Below are 16,536 nucleotides of genomic sequence, written 5' to 3' on the forward strand. Positions count from 1 at the left end.
TGCCATTTGATGTAAATTGAGCCTTTTATGTGGAATCATTACAAGTATCAGCAGCTACTTCTGCAAATTCCACTGGGAAGTCAAGTAGGGGTCTCTTCTAACAATTTAGAATAGTCAGGGGCCCTCAGGGATGGATTTGGAGCTCGCCTTTAAGGAGAGATATCACCAGCATTGCTCTTGGACAAATGAACAGGATTCTGTCCTTCTGCCAGATAATGGGGGAGGTGGGAATCAAGTTCTCCTAGCAGGGCTGAACTTGTCTCACTTTGGCCTTGACAACAGATGAGAAGGATTTGAGTCCACCACCCTTTGCCAGGGCTGAACTGACCTTGCAGCAGAAGCCAAATGAAACAATTCTTCAGACCAGGCACTGAAGCATGGGCAGGAGCTGACTCTGAGGCAGCAAGCTATCAGCTTTCAGTGTCAAAGAGGCACTCAGACAGCTGGTTCCTCAACAGGTCTGACCTGTACCAGGCTTCACACTGCCCCAGTGGCACGGCAGAGGGCATGTTTTTGGAATGCACTGTTCCTGCCTGGTTACTGCAGTACCATGGCACGTTCTCAGATACCCTGGAGAACTGTCAGCTGCAATGAATGCACAATAAAATCATCCAATTTATTGAAATTGCCTGGAAGATTAATGTGAGGATTGCCTTCCTCTTTGTACTTGGCTTTCCTCATCTGTGGGAGTACCTATTTGTGCTTGAGATAGAGAAATATATAAAGCATAAGAAAAAAAATGAAAAAAAAAAATAAAAAGAACTCCAAAGCAGCCAATTAACCTTTGAAATACAAGTTGTGCTGATGCTAACTAACAGCATCCTGTAACTTCCTAATTACCAGCCTTGTACAACCTGGCAGTTGGAGATGTGCTGGCTGTTAACCGGGCGGATGCACTGTGCGGGAGGATCCGATTGCTGCTAATGACTGATGTCCCAGAGAAACTCGCTTGCCTTCATCAGCTGCCTCCTGCTACCCAGACCTCCTGCCACACACTGGCTGCACTGCCATATAATCCTCAAGTCTGGCTTCAGGAAGAGCTGCCTGCCAAAGGACAGCTCTGTGCAAAGCTGCTCCAGCATCTCCTCTTCCTCCCCATGAATTCTCTACTGCTATCTCACTTGTGCCTTGAGCCACAGGAGAGGATCCTCACCTAGGAGAGTATTATAAAAGGGCTGCATGCATTAAATGGGGTGCTGCCAGCTGTGTTAGCCAAGAACAGGCAGAGTAATTGTGTGAGCAGACTGCTGGGAGCTTCAGACTCCCATAAAAATGCACATTCAAGCCTTGAAGGAATTTGGATATGGACAGGTCTCTCTCAGGGGCTCCAGCAGTGCAGACAGAGAACAGCCAAAGCTCTGCTGTGACACAGGCACCGCACCTTGCCCTGCAGCTACTATGAGAGCCAGCAGGAAAGTGATGAGAACCATCAGGTTTTTCCTCCAGCCTGGCACCTTGCAACCTTGATTCCCTCCATCAAGAAGGGAGGGACAACGATGCTGCTTGCTTGCCTCCAGAGGGCTCCATGCGACTTCTCTGCAAAGTGCTGTCATGTCCCAGGATGAGAGGTAAGATAACGCACTGAGGATTGGTACTGCTCTCTCTTCCATGCTATGTCTTATCAGTGCCCTCCATCCAGGCCACATGCACAGGACTGATGCCTTGGCTTGGAACATCACTCAGCTAAAAAGGCATGTAGTGCACCCATCTATTTGCAAAGTCACTGATATCTGTATGAAGTCTGAGAAGCCAGAAAGGAAAAGGAAGCAGTTGTTAATGAGTTCTTTTGAAGGGACTGTGTATTTTCTTACAGTTGGGGAGATTTGGGGAGGGCTTCCCTGTGGCTGTTGCATTGATTGCAGCCCAGTTTAATAAAGCCAGATAATGACTGTTCAGTAAAACAAACGGCAAGAATCAGAACTAGGGAACTTGCTTAAGCTGCTCTACCCAGAGCAGATGTCTCCATGGTAGATGACGTTTTGCAGAGCTTCAGAGCTTGTGCTGCTGAGAGGGCAGGAGGCTTCCCCACAGCAAGCCCCTGAATGTGGCTTACTGTGAACAGTGAACAGCCCAGGGGAGCAAAGAAAGAGGAGAGCCAGGAGAATAGTAGAGGGTAGCTTGCCTTGTAGACAGGCTCCTAAACACGGGGGAATGGCCTCCAAGTTTGCCCTTTGGAGAATGGAGAAGGAGATGATGGAAATGCCTGTGTCTCGCTAACAGCCTGGAGAATGCTCACACCTTCACATCTTCTAATATCTGCTCTAAGCAGAGGTATGGAGCACCATGGCAGCATCCCTCAATCACCAACCAGAAAGCAATAATTAAACTTTATCCTGGCATGAAGCATGCTGTACCAAAACAAGCCTTTTTTTTTTTTTAAATTCTTCCTGCCCTCCTTTTCCAACACCACCCTGCAGGCTGATGACAGCTTTGCTCAGGCATCTTCTCCTTAACTTCCCAAAAAGCCAGCCCTGCACCTCAAGCCTCACAACCAATTCTCACACCAGGAGAACTGCAGGCTCTGAAATTACTCTGCTTTGCTTGCAGAAGCCCCAGACTTTTGTGTCAAGCAGTTCAGGAGCTCAGAGCCATTTTCTCTTGCTTTCAGATAATACCTCACCCTGCAGGTGATGTTGATGGGATAGTGTTTGGGTGAGGTGCATCAAGCCTGGGTTCTGACAGCTCTGCAGCTCATTATCCTTGCTGGGCACAAGCGACAAATTTCAGGCAAACACGTGGAGAAACTTTTACAGGTTTCACTTCAAAATTCCCCCCTTTTCATTGGACCCAAGCTGGGCAGTGCCTGTGAGCAAAGCTGGCATGAGCCTGATGCTCCCTAGCCAAAAGCCTCAGAATCTTTATTGCCATTGGTTTTGAGATGGTTTAAAGCAAATGTTTTACAAGGTAAGATCCCATAAAAATCTGCCGGCTGGAGTTTTCCTTCATTAGCAAGGACGTAATTATTGCAATTTGCCTTTGTACAAGTGACTGTGGACAGACTCCATGTGATCCCCAGGCTTTCTCTGTGCAGCCTGCCTAAAGCTTTCCCCAAGCACCCATCACAGCAATACCCAAGGACTGACAAATGTGTATCCGCCTGACAAAAGAGTATCCATGCAGAAATGCAGCTGCTGTGAGGAATGAATGGTTTATTCAAAGGTGACTGACAAGGTGTACTTCCTAATTTTAAAACTTGTGGAACAACTAAGCAGACAGAAAGCTGACAGTGACAGCTATTGCTTTGTTGAGTTTGGACTCTTTCTGCTGTAAGCATGAACTAATTTACTGTTGCACAGCTGAGGTTCATGTGTTTCAGCTGAGTACTCGCTTTTCTGAAAGAAAATATGCCTCAGACAGCAGAGTATGGCATATGGTCGTTCAAAACACCTAAGCAGGGAGAGAATAGAGGAGTAACACTTTGGAGGACTGTTTGCCACGGTCCTGAAAAGAACTGAATTCTGGAAAGTGATGGAGAAGAAAATGCAGAGCATCCTGCCTTTCTGCGTACCATGCTATTGTTTGCCTTTCCTCCTCACTCCTGAGCAGACGGCGGCAGAGAGGGGGAACAGCTTTATAGATACTGTCTTGTTCTTTACTTTGCAGGGGAAACCTGGGGGAACACCGGATGAACCCTGACCAGAAAATGAGTATGAGGATCTGCTGCCCTTCCTGAGGATATTTTCAACACCCAATGCAGAGGCAGCATGAGAAACTCCAGAGCACGTCTTCAGAAAACAGCTGAAAAGCAACCATTTCTTCCTGAGACAGAAAAGCATAGCCTTCCCCAGAGTGACCAGCTGAAGACATCAGATGACTCGCCTCCCTCTCCCATCGCATAGCCCCGTGGCTCCCATCAGCCAGCAAGGACAAGCTGTCCTCGGCTCCCAGCACTGCTTTCTGCCATTGCCACGTTCACACTAATACTGGGAACAGCATGATTTCTCTTTCCTCCCTCCAAGCACTTAAATGAAAGATCTACTTTGCACCCTATGAGATAAAATTAAACATGTTGGAGCCTTCAGGGTGGAACTCACTTTTTTTTTTTTCTTTTTCTTTTCCCTCATTGCTTTTAGTATTGCCTGATAGCTGAGGTTCTTATTTAAAGGTCAAAGAAGATCCTTCTGAGTCGGTGGAGGTGGAGCTCCTGGGACGGGCAGCTTCGTACCCACACATCAGCAGCACAGACCACAAAGGGGCATTTCCACCAGAACAACTCATGCTCCTATGAATAATTCACAGCAGATAACTCTCAATCAGCCCCTGAGCTGCCCGGCCCTAACACCGGGCATTTCACCTCAGCACCTCAGTGCTGCTGACAACCACCTTCCAGGCTTTCCACACACATGAAAATGCTTCTGCTTCATACACGCCATCAGGATCAGGCTTCGGTCCCACCTGGCGTTTACAACTTGCACAAAACCCACTCTCCAAAATGGCTTTGCCACAGCCATCCCGTGCCACAAAGCTGCCACACCACGAGCACCCAGCACAGCAAACCCTCCAGGATGCTGAGGCCAGCCGCACTCACCTGCTCGTGGTACTCGATGCCCATGCTCAGCGTGTTGATGAGGATCGCGATCATGATCCCTCGGTTGAAGTACTTGCTCTCCACGATCCTCTTCAGCTTGCTGCCGAATGCCTTCCACAGGCGGGTGACCTTGTTCCTCTCCTTGGGTTTCTTTTTCTTCCTCTTCCTCCTGCCCCGCTGTTGCTGCAGCTGGTCCCTGTGGTCGCCGTGCCGCAGGTCCTGGGTGAACTCGTAGATGCCGTTGCTGTCGGAGTCGCAGCTGTCGGACTCACTGAAGGCGAACTCGGGGTCCTCCAGGAGGCTGGCGCAGAAAGGGCAGTCCTGCAGCTCGCAGCTCAACGTGCCGCCCGGCGGGCTGGGCAGTGGGCAGGCCACGCTCAGCCCTGACAGCCGGCTGGGAGTCCTCCGCAGACCTGCAGTGGGAGAGCGCACCGTGAGCTCCTTGCACCCGTGGCCTCCCTGCAACATGGCGGCCATGCCCTCTGCATCCCTATGTGGGTGGCAGAAGTGGCTTCTGCTACATCCTTGAATAAAGCCTTGCAGTACCCCATCTTACCAAGCGGCTCTCGATCCGCCTCATTTTTCCCTCTGTTCTGCTCTCTCCAATCCCCAACACCCACCCTTCAACCCTGTCCCAGGGCTGAGGGACCTCTCCTTGCAGTGTGATGGCTATTTTGTGCTCTGCTGCTTGGGAAGGACTGACCCACACACCTCTCACTTTCAATTATTTTTGATTATACCTGACCAAGTTAGCATCATTAGCGGTGATCTGAGTGCTATCAAGCTGTTACACCCGACTTAGGTAGCGCTTCCATTTAGATAATAATGAGGAGGGAGAGGGAGAAATGAACCAAAGATGGCTACAGACCACGGATCAGTTTGGAGTCACGTAGTCCCTTTGCTCTCCTTCATCCCTTCTTCAGCTTTTAATAAAGCTCAGGTGTACTCTTTATTTGAGGCACGGGACTGAGCGTTCAGGGTGTTCTAAAATCAAATACATCACCACATGTTTTGTGGTGTGAGGAAAAATGCTGAGTGTCCTCATGGGGCTGGGGCACAGTGATGACGTGGGCAGGCATCATGAGGATGAGTCAGGTGGAAAAGAAATCAGATTTTGTTTCCTCCCATTCAGGAACCAAATCCCCAATTTCCTCATATTTAGCAGCCAGATACTAATGGCAGGAAAAAAAAAAAGACCAAGAGGAATCAACATACACTTTCCTTGATGGAAAACAAAGTGCAAATGCCACTTTTCCACTGGGACATGTTCCTTCCTGGAGATTGGAGGGGGTACACATGGATGCCTTTCAGGGAGACCATGCAAAAAGCACCAAGCGGATGCTCCTGGCTGTGATCCCAGGAGCTTGGAGCTCACCCAGCAGTAACGCTGCTGATTTCAGCCACTCCTGGCTGACACTTGAGGACGCCTTCAAAGAGATGGCAGGAGCCCACAAAATCCAGCACCTTGTTAGACTGAAAGCTGGGTGGTGACAAAAGTCAGAATATATTTTACTTGCCTGAATGTCACTCAGATATCAGTGGCTTTCAAAATAGTCGCGTAGGAGAGGGCAGACCTCCTCTTGGTCTTTACATTGCAGACACCAGGCGAATCAGAAATATTTGCCCCCCTATGCAGCCTGTCAGCAGCACTGGTCAGTGTGCACATCAGCAAGGCATTTCTGACTGGGATTGGTCAGATGAGGAAACACTGCAGCATGGACCCATCAGCATGGATACAGAGGCAGTGGGCTTGCCAGTCATCCTGTATGCTATCAAAGTGTTAAAAATTGTATGAAAAACACTGGCGCCACAGATGTCTTCAAAATACCAAAGTCTCCTTGGCTGCCTGCTAAAATAACCTCACAGCATTGCAGGGCACGAGAATGCAGAGGAACAGGCTGTACTTTATGCTGCTCAATTCCACAACAAAAGAAGAGAAGAGAATACTCTCTCCCACAATTGCATCTTTCCCAGCAGACACCAACCTTGCTTCCAGCTGGGTTTGAGAGTGCCCTGGCTGCTAATACCTCCTTAATGTACTCAGTTATCACTTGTGTGCTCCCCTTGCACAAATCTTGCAGTGAACAGACTCTGCTTGTTGACTTGTAAGAACTAAGTGAAACAGCCTTTTGCTCAGAGGTGGAGGACAGGAGGGTCACCTTCCCTGCCTGGCACAGAGACTTAGCATGGCTGCTTTGCTAAGTTCAGGCAGGGATGGAGAACCATGAGTTGACCTAAGATGTTTGGCACCTAAAGATCCTCCCAAAGCCTGGAAGACAGTCTATCATCCACAGTGTACAAAAAGGGATGTGGTGCAGAAGTGAATCTGACTCAGGCCTGTGACAGGTGCAGGAAGGAGAACCTGGAAAGAGCTGGAGTTGTGGAAGTGAAGAGCTGGGCATTTGTACACTGAGATCTCCAGATGGACGTGGCCAGCTTGCTTCCTCTCCCAGCCCCTGTGCTGCCCACGGTGCTACATCAGCTGCTGCAACCACCACTTGCTTCCTCTACACATAATCACACTTGAAACAAAACAATCTCAGATTTGTTTAAAGCACTGAGGTGTCCTCTGGGCTGAAATGCTCTGTCAAAAGAAGGTATTATAGCTCCATTATTAATAGCAACTTCATCTAACCTCAGGCTTTTGAAGAACCACCAGAGGCCACGTGAAAATCTGCAGATTCAATGGAGTGGCCCTGGAGTGTTGCAGGCTTAGCTGAGACGTGGAGATTCGTTCTCCTGGAGAGAGTCCCAACAGCAGATCCTCTTGTGAGCACAGAGGACCAAATCTCTGAGCTGAGCACTGCCTTCTGCAACAGCTCTTCTGCTCGTCCTTGGTTTCCCAGCTCCAGACTTCTGTGAGCCTGGACTATTATCTCAAGGTAAATACACATTCTCATAATAACCTTCATTAACTTCCATAGTTAAAGATGTACCAGTGATTCATATAAAACCCTTGCTTAACAACGGAAGAACATTGGAACTAACCTTGGCCCTCCTGCCCTTCTGCTAAGCTCCAAAAGTACAGAAATATCTGCCGAAGGCAATTTCTATAAACAATCCACTTTACCCTTTTGTATGGTCACTTAAAAAAAAAATATTAACAAAGACAAGCCAACCAACCTATTTGGCAAGCAACCTTTACTGTGACCTCCCCCAAGCTAGGCTTGGTATTTTTTCAGCACATACATCACTAGGACAAATATTTGTGTCCACACATAAGCAGATAAACAGTTTTGGAAAACACACGCATTGATAAAAACAGATGATGAGTTTGTGTTGAAGATATAAAAAATAAACATGGAAGCTAGATCTTTTTGACTTTTTGAGGGCTTAAGACTATTTTTGACTCCAGCTTTGTTGAGAACTGGAGAAAATATGCAAAACTGGAGAAAATATGCAAAACAGAAACCTAAGAATTGCACATAATCACTACTCCAGCAGTGGATGATTTATATCAGAGTGGAGATAAAGCTACATTAACCTAGCAGTGCTATTGTGGCTGTAGTCTGTAGAGATAAGGATGGGACAGAGGTACAGAAGAGTCCCTAACATGTTTTTTATTCACTCAGACTGAATGGATCTCCAAATCTGCAGTAACGCTCAGTCCTACATTTCTTCTACACTGGTGAAAAAGAAGAGGAGAAGCCTGAGAGCTGCAGATCTGCAGTGCTCCTGCTCTCACATGAATCCTTTCAGGATTAACACAGAACTAGACTTTGCAGTGTCCGCAGGCCTATCTCCAAACCTTCTCCTCTTTCTTTCAAAAAGAAACCTTGGGCCTCAGAGCCCATCAAAGCAGCACCAGGGGGTCTCTGGAAGTATCTGCTGTAGGTTATTTCAACACTTCCCTGTTTTACACATCTTATATCTCCTTATACCTCATGCTCTCCCACCAGCTTCCACACACTATTCCTTTTCAAGACACTTTTTCAATTCCAGGGGCTGCACTGCTCTGTGCTTGGGTGGGAGCAGAGGAAGAACATTCAGGATATCACAAAGCACAAAGAAAAGCTCAAAAATACATGCTTTGTAACCATGGAAAGAGGCTTGAAGTCATTGCCTACATCATCCCATACTGTGCTTTACCCAATGACAGCAAATGCAAGGGTAGCAGGAACAGAGCTGTCAGTCTCTCAACCTGTCCTACTTCTGGCTTCTGTGATCACCTGAAATAGCATTCACAAAACAGCTTTCATCTCCAGCAACCTCCTTGGCTATCCTTAACATCTCTCTTGAGCAATCTGCCCTTTACCCTTTCCCCAAGCAAAAAACATCAGCTCATTTGTCCTTACCATGCTCTCCTACCAGTTGCTGCAGCTTCCCATAAGAATCCGTGCCCAAAGTTACAGGGCTATTAACTACAGCCACAGGTGAATTGCCATTCTTCTTTCCTTTGGGAACTGGGACAGAACTGGCTTTGCTAGTTGGTGAAGGCAGGATGGTAGGATAATTCATGTTGCCACGGTTGGAGAGTCCAGTAGTGAGTTTAATGCTTGCAGGGGCATTGGAAGACTTACAGTTCACTTGTGGTCCTTCAACGTGACAGTCTGCGTGGTAAATGCTATGCACAGACTCCGAGTCTGGAGGAGGCGCCGGGCTCTGCAAGTTGGGTGATGGAGAAGGGAGCATCAGCTGCCCGCCAGGCTTCATCACCTTGAGTTCCAGGTCGCAGATCTCCGGGTTGGAGCGCGGCCCCCGCGGGCTCCCATTGCTGATGTGGTAGTGGTGGTGATGGTGGTGGTGGTGGTGGTGGATGAGATGGTGAATGGAGGTGATGCGCTTTTTGCTTCGGCGGCTCTGCCCGTTTGTGGTGTTGTTTGGGTTAACTTTTTTCCTGCGTTTGCTCTGCCAGTTATTGTACAGGCGTATCGTCCGCCGTTTCACCTTCCTGAAGATGTGGCAGATGTACTTCAGCAGCTCCTCGTAGCAGCTACCTGGCTCTGAGAAGCTGGCAATTGTGCTGTCATTGGAGAGATAACGGGCCCGCTGCTCCTGCATCAGCTGGTTCTCCCGCTGCTTTGTTTCAGAAAACTGTGTTGCTATCACAACCAGGCACAAGTTAATCATGAAGAAGGAACCGACCTGGAGAAAACAAAAAGGAATGAGCAGGGGCTTTACAAAGCAACGCATGCTGTCCGAGCTGGAAGTGTTGTTCTTAGAAATCCTGTGATTTCCAAATGTGACAAATCTCAGGGTCTGCTCACCAACATGAGCCTGAGCTGCTAAATTTGTTCCTAAACCATGGTAAATTATTTTGGCAGTGGCAAAGAAAGCTGTTAACAATAGCCTTCACCACTTTCCTCCTCTCAGCAGTGATGACATTTGCCACTAATGCAGGGTGCATGAAACACAACATAATCAGTCACTACAGCAAAAGAGATCACTAGGAAGCACCCAGCCAATCTCCAAGAAAAGATGGTCTGAAGTCCAATCTGTGCTGTACTGAGACTGTCTCTCCCTCTATCACTTCACACCCCGCACAGGGCTTCCTCCTTTCAAGGAGGACAATCAGGGTTCGTGTGTTGTAAAGCTGTACTCGTGTACTTTTCTGACATGGGGAAACTCATCTCTAGGAGATCTAGCGCTCCTAGAAAGGTCTGATTTACTGTCTGGTTGAACTGATGAATTCTTAGGTGACAGCAGGCTTTCAAAATGAAGTTCCAAGGACAAGAATGTGAAGTGACCTAGGACTACATCCCTCCCCTCAGCTGGTGAGTCCACTAACGGCTTTTCATCACTTGAGTTCGTAAATCAGGCAAAGGAAAATGTCAAATATTCCCCTTAGAGAATCACTCCCCTTACACGTGAAAGGGACTGACGTCAAGAAAGTACCAGGGCTTACCCGGCCAAACCTCTGTGCTGAGCTTGGTAGGGAATGCATGGATTTAATCTGGGCCATTGTTTGGTGAAAATCTCAGGAGAAGCCGACGGGAGTGCTATTCTCCAGTTTGTAATACCAGCCTGGAGAGTGCTTCAGAAGCAGCAAGGGTGCCCACCCCAACTCCCAGTGACCAGAGGGTTAGTCTGATGGCTTCTCTGCAAGGATCCATATGTAGAAAAGAACTCGAAAGAGTGGAATGCAACTCTCCATTATGCATGGCCCATTTCTAAAGGCTCAAACATCACCAGCTTCAGAATGCTGTATCCATTATTGGGAATCTCTCACACTGCCCTGATCCATGCAGTTGAATTAGCTGTGGTGGTCTGATTTCCAAAGGCTTTCAAAACCACAGAGGCAAGGACGGAGTTCTATGTAAAGAATATTCAGTCATTAAAACACTTGGAAATGCCCCTACCCCATGTCCTACTTGACATCTACATGAAACTTGTCCCTTGCACTCCTCCTGACTTAAATGTTTCTTTTCCACAGACGTACACCCCTGGGGAAGGTTGTGCCCTTTATAAAACAGAAAAAGAGCCTTGCCAATGTAGGGTAGCAGCTTCTGAGAACAACCTCAAGCTCCTTCAATGAATAACACTTTGTTTCTAGAAATGACAGCACTGTAAGACCTCAAAAAGTTGTAATTCTATTATTACCCTTGTTTAAAAGGCTCATGGGAAGTTCAGCAGCTCTTTTGAGTGCTCTTCCTTGATATAAGCTGCCCTCTGGCATGCTGAGGAATCTAAAGGAAGAAAAGCTGTATCTCCTCTACTTTTTGTTCTGATTAGCAGTTGCTTGGCCAAGGCACAATTGTTAGGACATACCAAGGTGACAAGTCCAAGACTGGTAGACTATGAAAGAAGACCATATGGCTTGACAAGCTGTGACTATGCATCACACGTGACACCAAAAAGGACAGAGCCTAGTGTAGCCAATAACCTGTCCCTAAGCACTAATCACAGCCCGAATCATTAGACTTTAGGGTGGGAGGAAGTTCTCCCATCCCAAATCCTAGCTGGCTCTCTTCTGTGAAAAGGGAAAATCTTTACCCCACAAGGACAAGGAATAGGAGCATTTCACAGTTCATACTTACAATTATAAGCAATATAAAATATATAAAATTGTAAAAAGAATGTGCATCCATCACATAGTACATGATGTCAACCCATCCTTCCAGGGTTATAACCTACAGGAAGACAGAGAAAGAAAGCGTGAGAACAAGAGTCAGTCAGTAAACATCAGTCTTCTGCTACTCATCACTCCTTAGCATCTCTCAGGACCTACCCAGACCTGCTGCACTTCTATTCCCAGTTGACTCAGGATAAACCAAAGGACAGTCCTGAGGTTTCTACAGAGATTTGGCACAATAAAAATGATACAACAATACAATAAAACATCTGAAACGCTGGTTCAGAGCCAGTGCAAATAAATCCCAAGGAGGGGTTACAAACAAAGCAGAAGTCTCTCTGTGCAGAGATCCGGGCCTCTACCTCAGCTCCAGGTTGTGTAACACTACCTGTAAAACTCTAAGGCTTTAAGCCAAATTTGTTTCTGCAGAACTGGTCTCTTTGTGATACCTACTGTCTCACCACTACACCTGCATGCCTAGCATCGTAGTTGCAAAGCATCTGAATGGATAAGAGTTACTTTAATTAAACAGAGAACTGTGTTCATACTTGTTTTCTCAATCTTCCTTCTCCTAAAGAAGCAGCTGAGGATTTAATTAACACCACACAGACTGTGTGCAGAGCAAAGCGAGTGCTGCCATGTAATTTACACTTTTTATTTAGATAAAACATACCAAACTTCTAGTGCCGTCTTGCTAGTGGTGCTAGAGCTGAAATTCCAGCACAACTTCCAACAAAATCAAAGCTCCTTCTGAATGTACTTGCACTGATGTACCCCTAGCACAAAACCCAGAATTACCTGCAGCCTCCAATTTCAGTGGCATCATTCCCGAGTTTAACTATGCTCACAATGATGGAACTGAAACATCAGTCTGCTTCGTCACTGTGTGAATTAGTTTGTTGGGAACAAGGAAAGGATCAAGCCTGAGCAGTACAGATGGCTGTCTATATGGACAGCACAGAAAAGCAGGCCGACAAAGCACTTGTCAAAGCAGTGAATAAACAATGTTCTCTTCACACCTGGAGCATCAGGGCAAAATGTTTTCAGGGAAGTCAGATATGAATTCCTGTCACTTTTCTCCCCTTTTTGTTTGTTTGTTTGTTCCTGGCAGAGCTGCAAGAAGCTCTTTGATATGGGTCTCTGGGACATGACCATATCTGCAAAAGGGAGAGCACTGCTGTGCTCACAACCATCAGTCCCCACAGCCTGTCTGAGACTGTTAAAGCTCAAGAATGCTGGAAGAACTCACCCCTGATTCCTCTCACCTTAAAGTCAGTGCAGTGATGACTTACCAGAAACTTTTCAAACCCAGTTCCTGTGTTGAAGCACACCCACCCACTGTGCAGTGGGGTGAGAAGGAGCCATCCCCAGTGCTCAAATCCCTCTGCAGTCAGCCTGCAGCCAGTCCCACACTAACACCAGTAAAGGTCATCTGCCAGGGAGCAGGTACAATTGTCTCTGCGGCTATTATGCTGTCAGCACTGCTAAAGCCTTGGAGCAGTCAGGTCTGATGACGTGCCAGCTGCATTTACACAAATTGCGTCCACCTTTCCTGGTCCCCATTACATGCATTAGATAAAAATCACATCCTTGTACAGGTATCAGAGAGCAATGCTGAGATCTGGTGCCATGGATTTAACCAAAAAAAAAGAAGAATACTCTTGGTCAATGTGAATCCCAGGGATTGAGCTCTGATAGGAAGCATTCAGCAACAGACACACCTTGTGTGTGGATGCAAGGGCTGCTACTCACCCTCACTCTGAGAATGGGCTAAGCTGTCTGGGCAGACACTGGCAGTAATCAGTCTGTTCAGTGGTGTGAAAGAGACAAGCAATCAAACTCAAACTACCTTTTCCTATCTTTCATTTAACACAGTTGAAATTGAGAGCAGAGTCCTTTCCAGCCCCATCCCTTGCATGCATGGCAGCAAAGCATCCCCACTCAGTGCACGTGCCAGCTGTTGAGGAAAGCGGAAGGATCTCACTGGGACACAAAGGTAAGCTAAATCACTGCCAGCTATACGAGAAACTCCTTTGTGCTGTTCAAAGTCCCCTCCTTCCATTCCCCTTCTCCTCAGCTCGAGGGGCATTTCAGCACAGCTGCCATAGCAGGTGCTCTGGCCATTTACACTCAGGGATGAAAAACGAGACTCCAAACGTATCAGATACACCTCTGCCGAATTCACATTTGGCTGGCAATCCTCAAATCAAATGTATTAAACCAATAAAACACAGCCCTCTCTACAAAAGATGTTACCTGAGGGCTGCCATTGGGCTTCTGCAGGCACTGCCAGCTCCCACCTGGGAACAGCTGCCAAGAGAAGTGTGAGAGCCAACCCAACATTTATCGAAGTATTTTTCTTGCATGCTAGACAGCAATTGCAGCAAGAATCAATCAACGTGCCACATTTCTCCTCTGGAGGGCTCATCCAGCTTTCAGAATATTTAAGATGTAATTAGAATTTGCATTATTTACTACTCACTTGTAAACCAAGTGGGACACAGGAGGAATAAACAGACCGCTGGGCTTTTGTTCTCCTGTTTGACATCATCGTGGATTCATTCTTGGACTCATCACCCAGTATAAATGCAGCAGTACCTAGGGGAGGATTCCCGAGCTGCCGAGGATTACAGAGTACTAGCAATCCTGTAAGAGAGCGTGCTCACAGACATCTGCCTTCTTTTTTTAATCAAATAGCTCTGGAGAAATGCAGGACAACACACATGCATGGCCACCTGTCTGGACTGAAACAGTCTCTATGACTTTTATAGCCTGATTCTTGCCATGCTGAGGACTTCTTTCATGCTGCCCTTTAAAGGGCTCCCAATGACTTTACATGTGCGTTTCTATCTGCTCCATGATCCCACTGCATACACCAAGCAAGGCCTTGGTGTAAATGGGAACCTGACCATTTGAATCAGCCAACAGCTGGTCTATCCACCACAAACTAAATTCCTTAACTATTTTTGGAACCAAGACAGAGGCATCTGCGCTGGTGCAAGGTTCACTGCTGCGGCACAGACTTTGATCCTACACATTCATTCTCAGACCAGATGAATTCAAAGGGAAAGCTAACAACTCCTTCTATTCTCTCAAGAATTCCAAGAACACTGATACATTTTTTTCAGTACTGCGTGGACTACTGTTCCTCCCTTGGGGCCTCCTGAATGCAATACCACCTACTTTGCTAAGCAGAAATGACTTCTTCCACTCTGCAGTTTCCAATCTGATTAATCCACTTGATGGCAGCTCCAGCATTTGGCCCTCCAAGCTCTTTATACATGTTTTCTGAGGACCTGGAGCACCTTTTCTGTGCTTTCCAATCTCAGCAATCCATTCTCAGTAATGAAATTATGTCTAAGCCACGGTTGCTCGCAGACAGACGTATAAAGCAGCCCCTTCAAATGCACCAGTTCAAAACTACCAATAAACGCAACATGCAATCATTTTTCAACAGAGATAAGATGGCAAAAAACACGCTTTCTAATTCTGCCCTGATGAAAAAGATGTGCAAGATATGTAGCACACTAAAATCATCAGCTGTAGGGAAACAACCGAAAGATTCAATTAAGATGATTGGCAAGGTTGCCCTTGGGAGTGCTGCCAACTGCATTTGCATGCAGCAGACCTGGAGGGAAAGGAGACATTGCCCCCTTTGCACAGGAAAAGGATTTTGGCCTCCAAAGGACTGAGGCTCTGGCCAGTGAACAGAGCCATCACCAAACCTCTGGCAGATCCTGTGTGATGCTCAGTGCAGTCCTCACCAGCTCACTCAGTCCTGTAGCTCTTACACAACATGAGCAGGGATAGGATAGGTTTATTTTTCTCCCATTAATACCTTTGAGGCAAAGTACTAAAGCCCTAAATCTTGTGTCGGAGCCTCTTTCACATCAGTGCAAGGATTTAACTGAAAGCTCACTGAGGTGAATGGAAAGACAGATTTTGACTTCATCAATCTTCAGCTCCTCCATGCAGTTCCCAGTCTGGCATTTCCCCATCACCACATTCAGATGGACAGGAGGAGAGCAGATAGTTGAATTTTATTTTCTAGTCTCCAGCTCCGTGATTCTGCTTCTCCCGGTTTGCTCATACCACAATAATCTCATCAGCTCTCACAAAGATGCTCATCTGATTTATAGCAGCATAACTGGGGACAGAATCTAGTCAAGCTAATCAGAATCAATGTGATACTCCAGAGTGAAAATCACAAGGGAGATGTAGATTAAAGACACTGGCAATTAACTCAGACCTCCTCATTGTTCCCAGGGAGACAGAAAGTTTACATTGTTTTTTTTCCTGGGGTCACATGAAAGGTCTCTGCAGAACAATTTCTTTTATTATCCCAAGGAGTTTTCACCATAAAAATCTCTGTCCTTGCGCTCTGCCAACATTTTTTGCAAGTTCTTGGCTGTAGTCCATTGAAGAGCAGGTTATTTTTTGCTTTAGTGTCAGTTAAGAAAAAGGAAAAAATAATAAAAAAATAATTACCCAGGGAAAGGAAAAACCACCAAAACACCCAAACTTCAATCTAGGCTCCTCTAATTAGCAAAGCCAAACACTGAACTCTTTTCTGGATATCAGAAAGCACCCATGGCTACTGCCGGATGGACTGCTGCAGACAAACCAACCTCGAGGTGCCACCAATCAGTTGAAGGAAGTCAGGAAGGTTGTTGTGAGTCCAAGAACTGAAGGTGCAGCATGCAGAACTCCAAGCTAGCCCAGAGGCCGGACCTCTCTTATGGCAGAACTTCACTTCTCTGATTACCCGAGCCAGCTTCATATGTAGAAACAGCCTCCTTACGCACAGGAACCAAAATCAGCACATTGCACTTTTATCAACCACCATAAAACACCCTGGGTTGATTTTAGAATTGCAGGTGCTTGTTCAGCTCAGCACCCGACTGGAGCAGGAGGTGACAGATAGAGAAACCTAAGTGTTTCCAAACCATTGGAAGTGTTCACCTTCATTCATATAAACAATTTGCACTTAGCCTTT

General features: G+C 46.7%; 1 protein-coding gene across 1 annotated transcript in view; it reads right to left on the reverse strand.

Annotated features, from left to right (window-relative positions):
- The window catches only part of LOC100546313 (voltage-dependent T-type calcium channel subunit alpha-1H-like), a 45,786-nt gene extending 34,167 nt beyond the window's left edge, over positions 1 to 11,619 (reverse strand). The window contains exons 1-3 of the mRNA XM_019620548.2: positions 11,506 to 11,619; positions 8,824 to 9,613; positions 4,529 to 4,941 (exon numbers count right to left, since the gene is read on the reverse strand). Of these exons, the coding sequence (XP_019476093.1) occupies positions 4,529 to 4,941; positions 8,824 to 9,613; positions 11,506 to 11,568 (1,266 nt within the window). The 5' untranslated portion in view covers positions 11,569 to 11,619. The remainder of the gene's footprint in view (positions 1 to 4,528; positions 4,942 to 8,823; positions 9,614 to 11,505) is intronic.
- Between the last annotated feature and the right edge of the window lie 4,917 nt (positions 11,620 to 16,536).

Source organism: Meleagris gallopavo, chromosome 16 (assembly GCF_000146605.3).
Source record: "Meleagris gallopavo isolate NT-WF06-2002-E0010 breed Aviagen turkey brand Nicholas breeding stock chromosome 16, Turkey_5.1, whole genome shotgun sequence".
Lineage (NCBI taxonomy): Eukaryota > Metazoa > Chordata > Aves > Galliformes > Phasianidae > Meleagris > Meleagris gallopavo.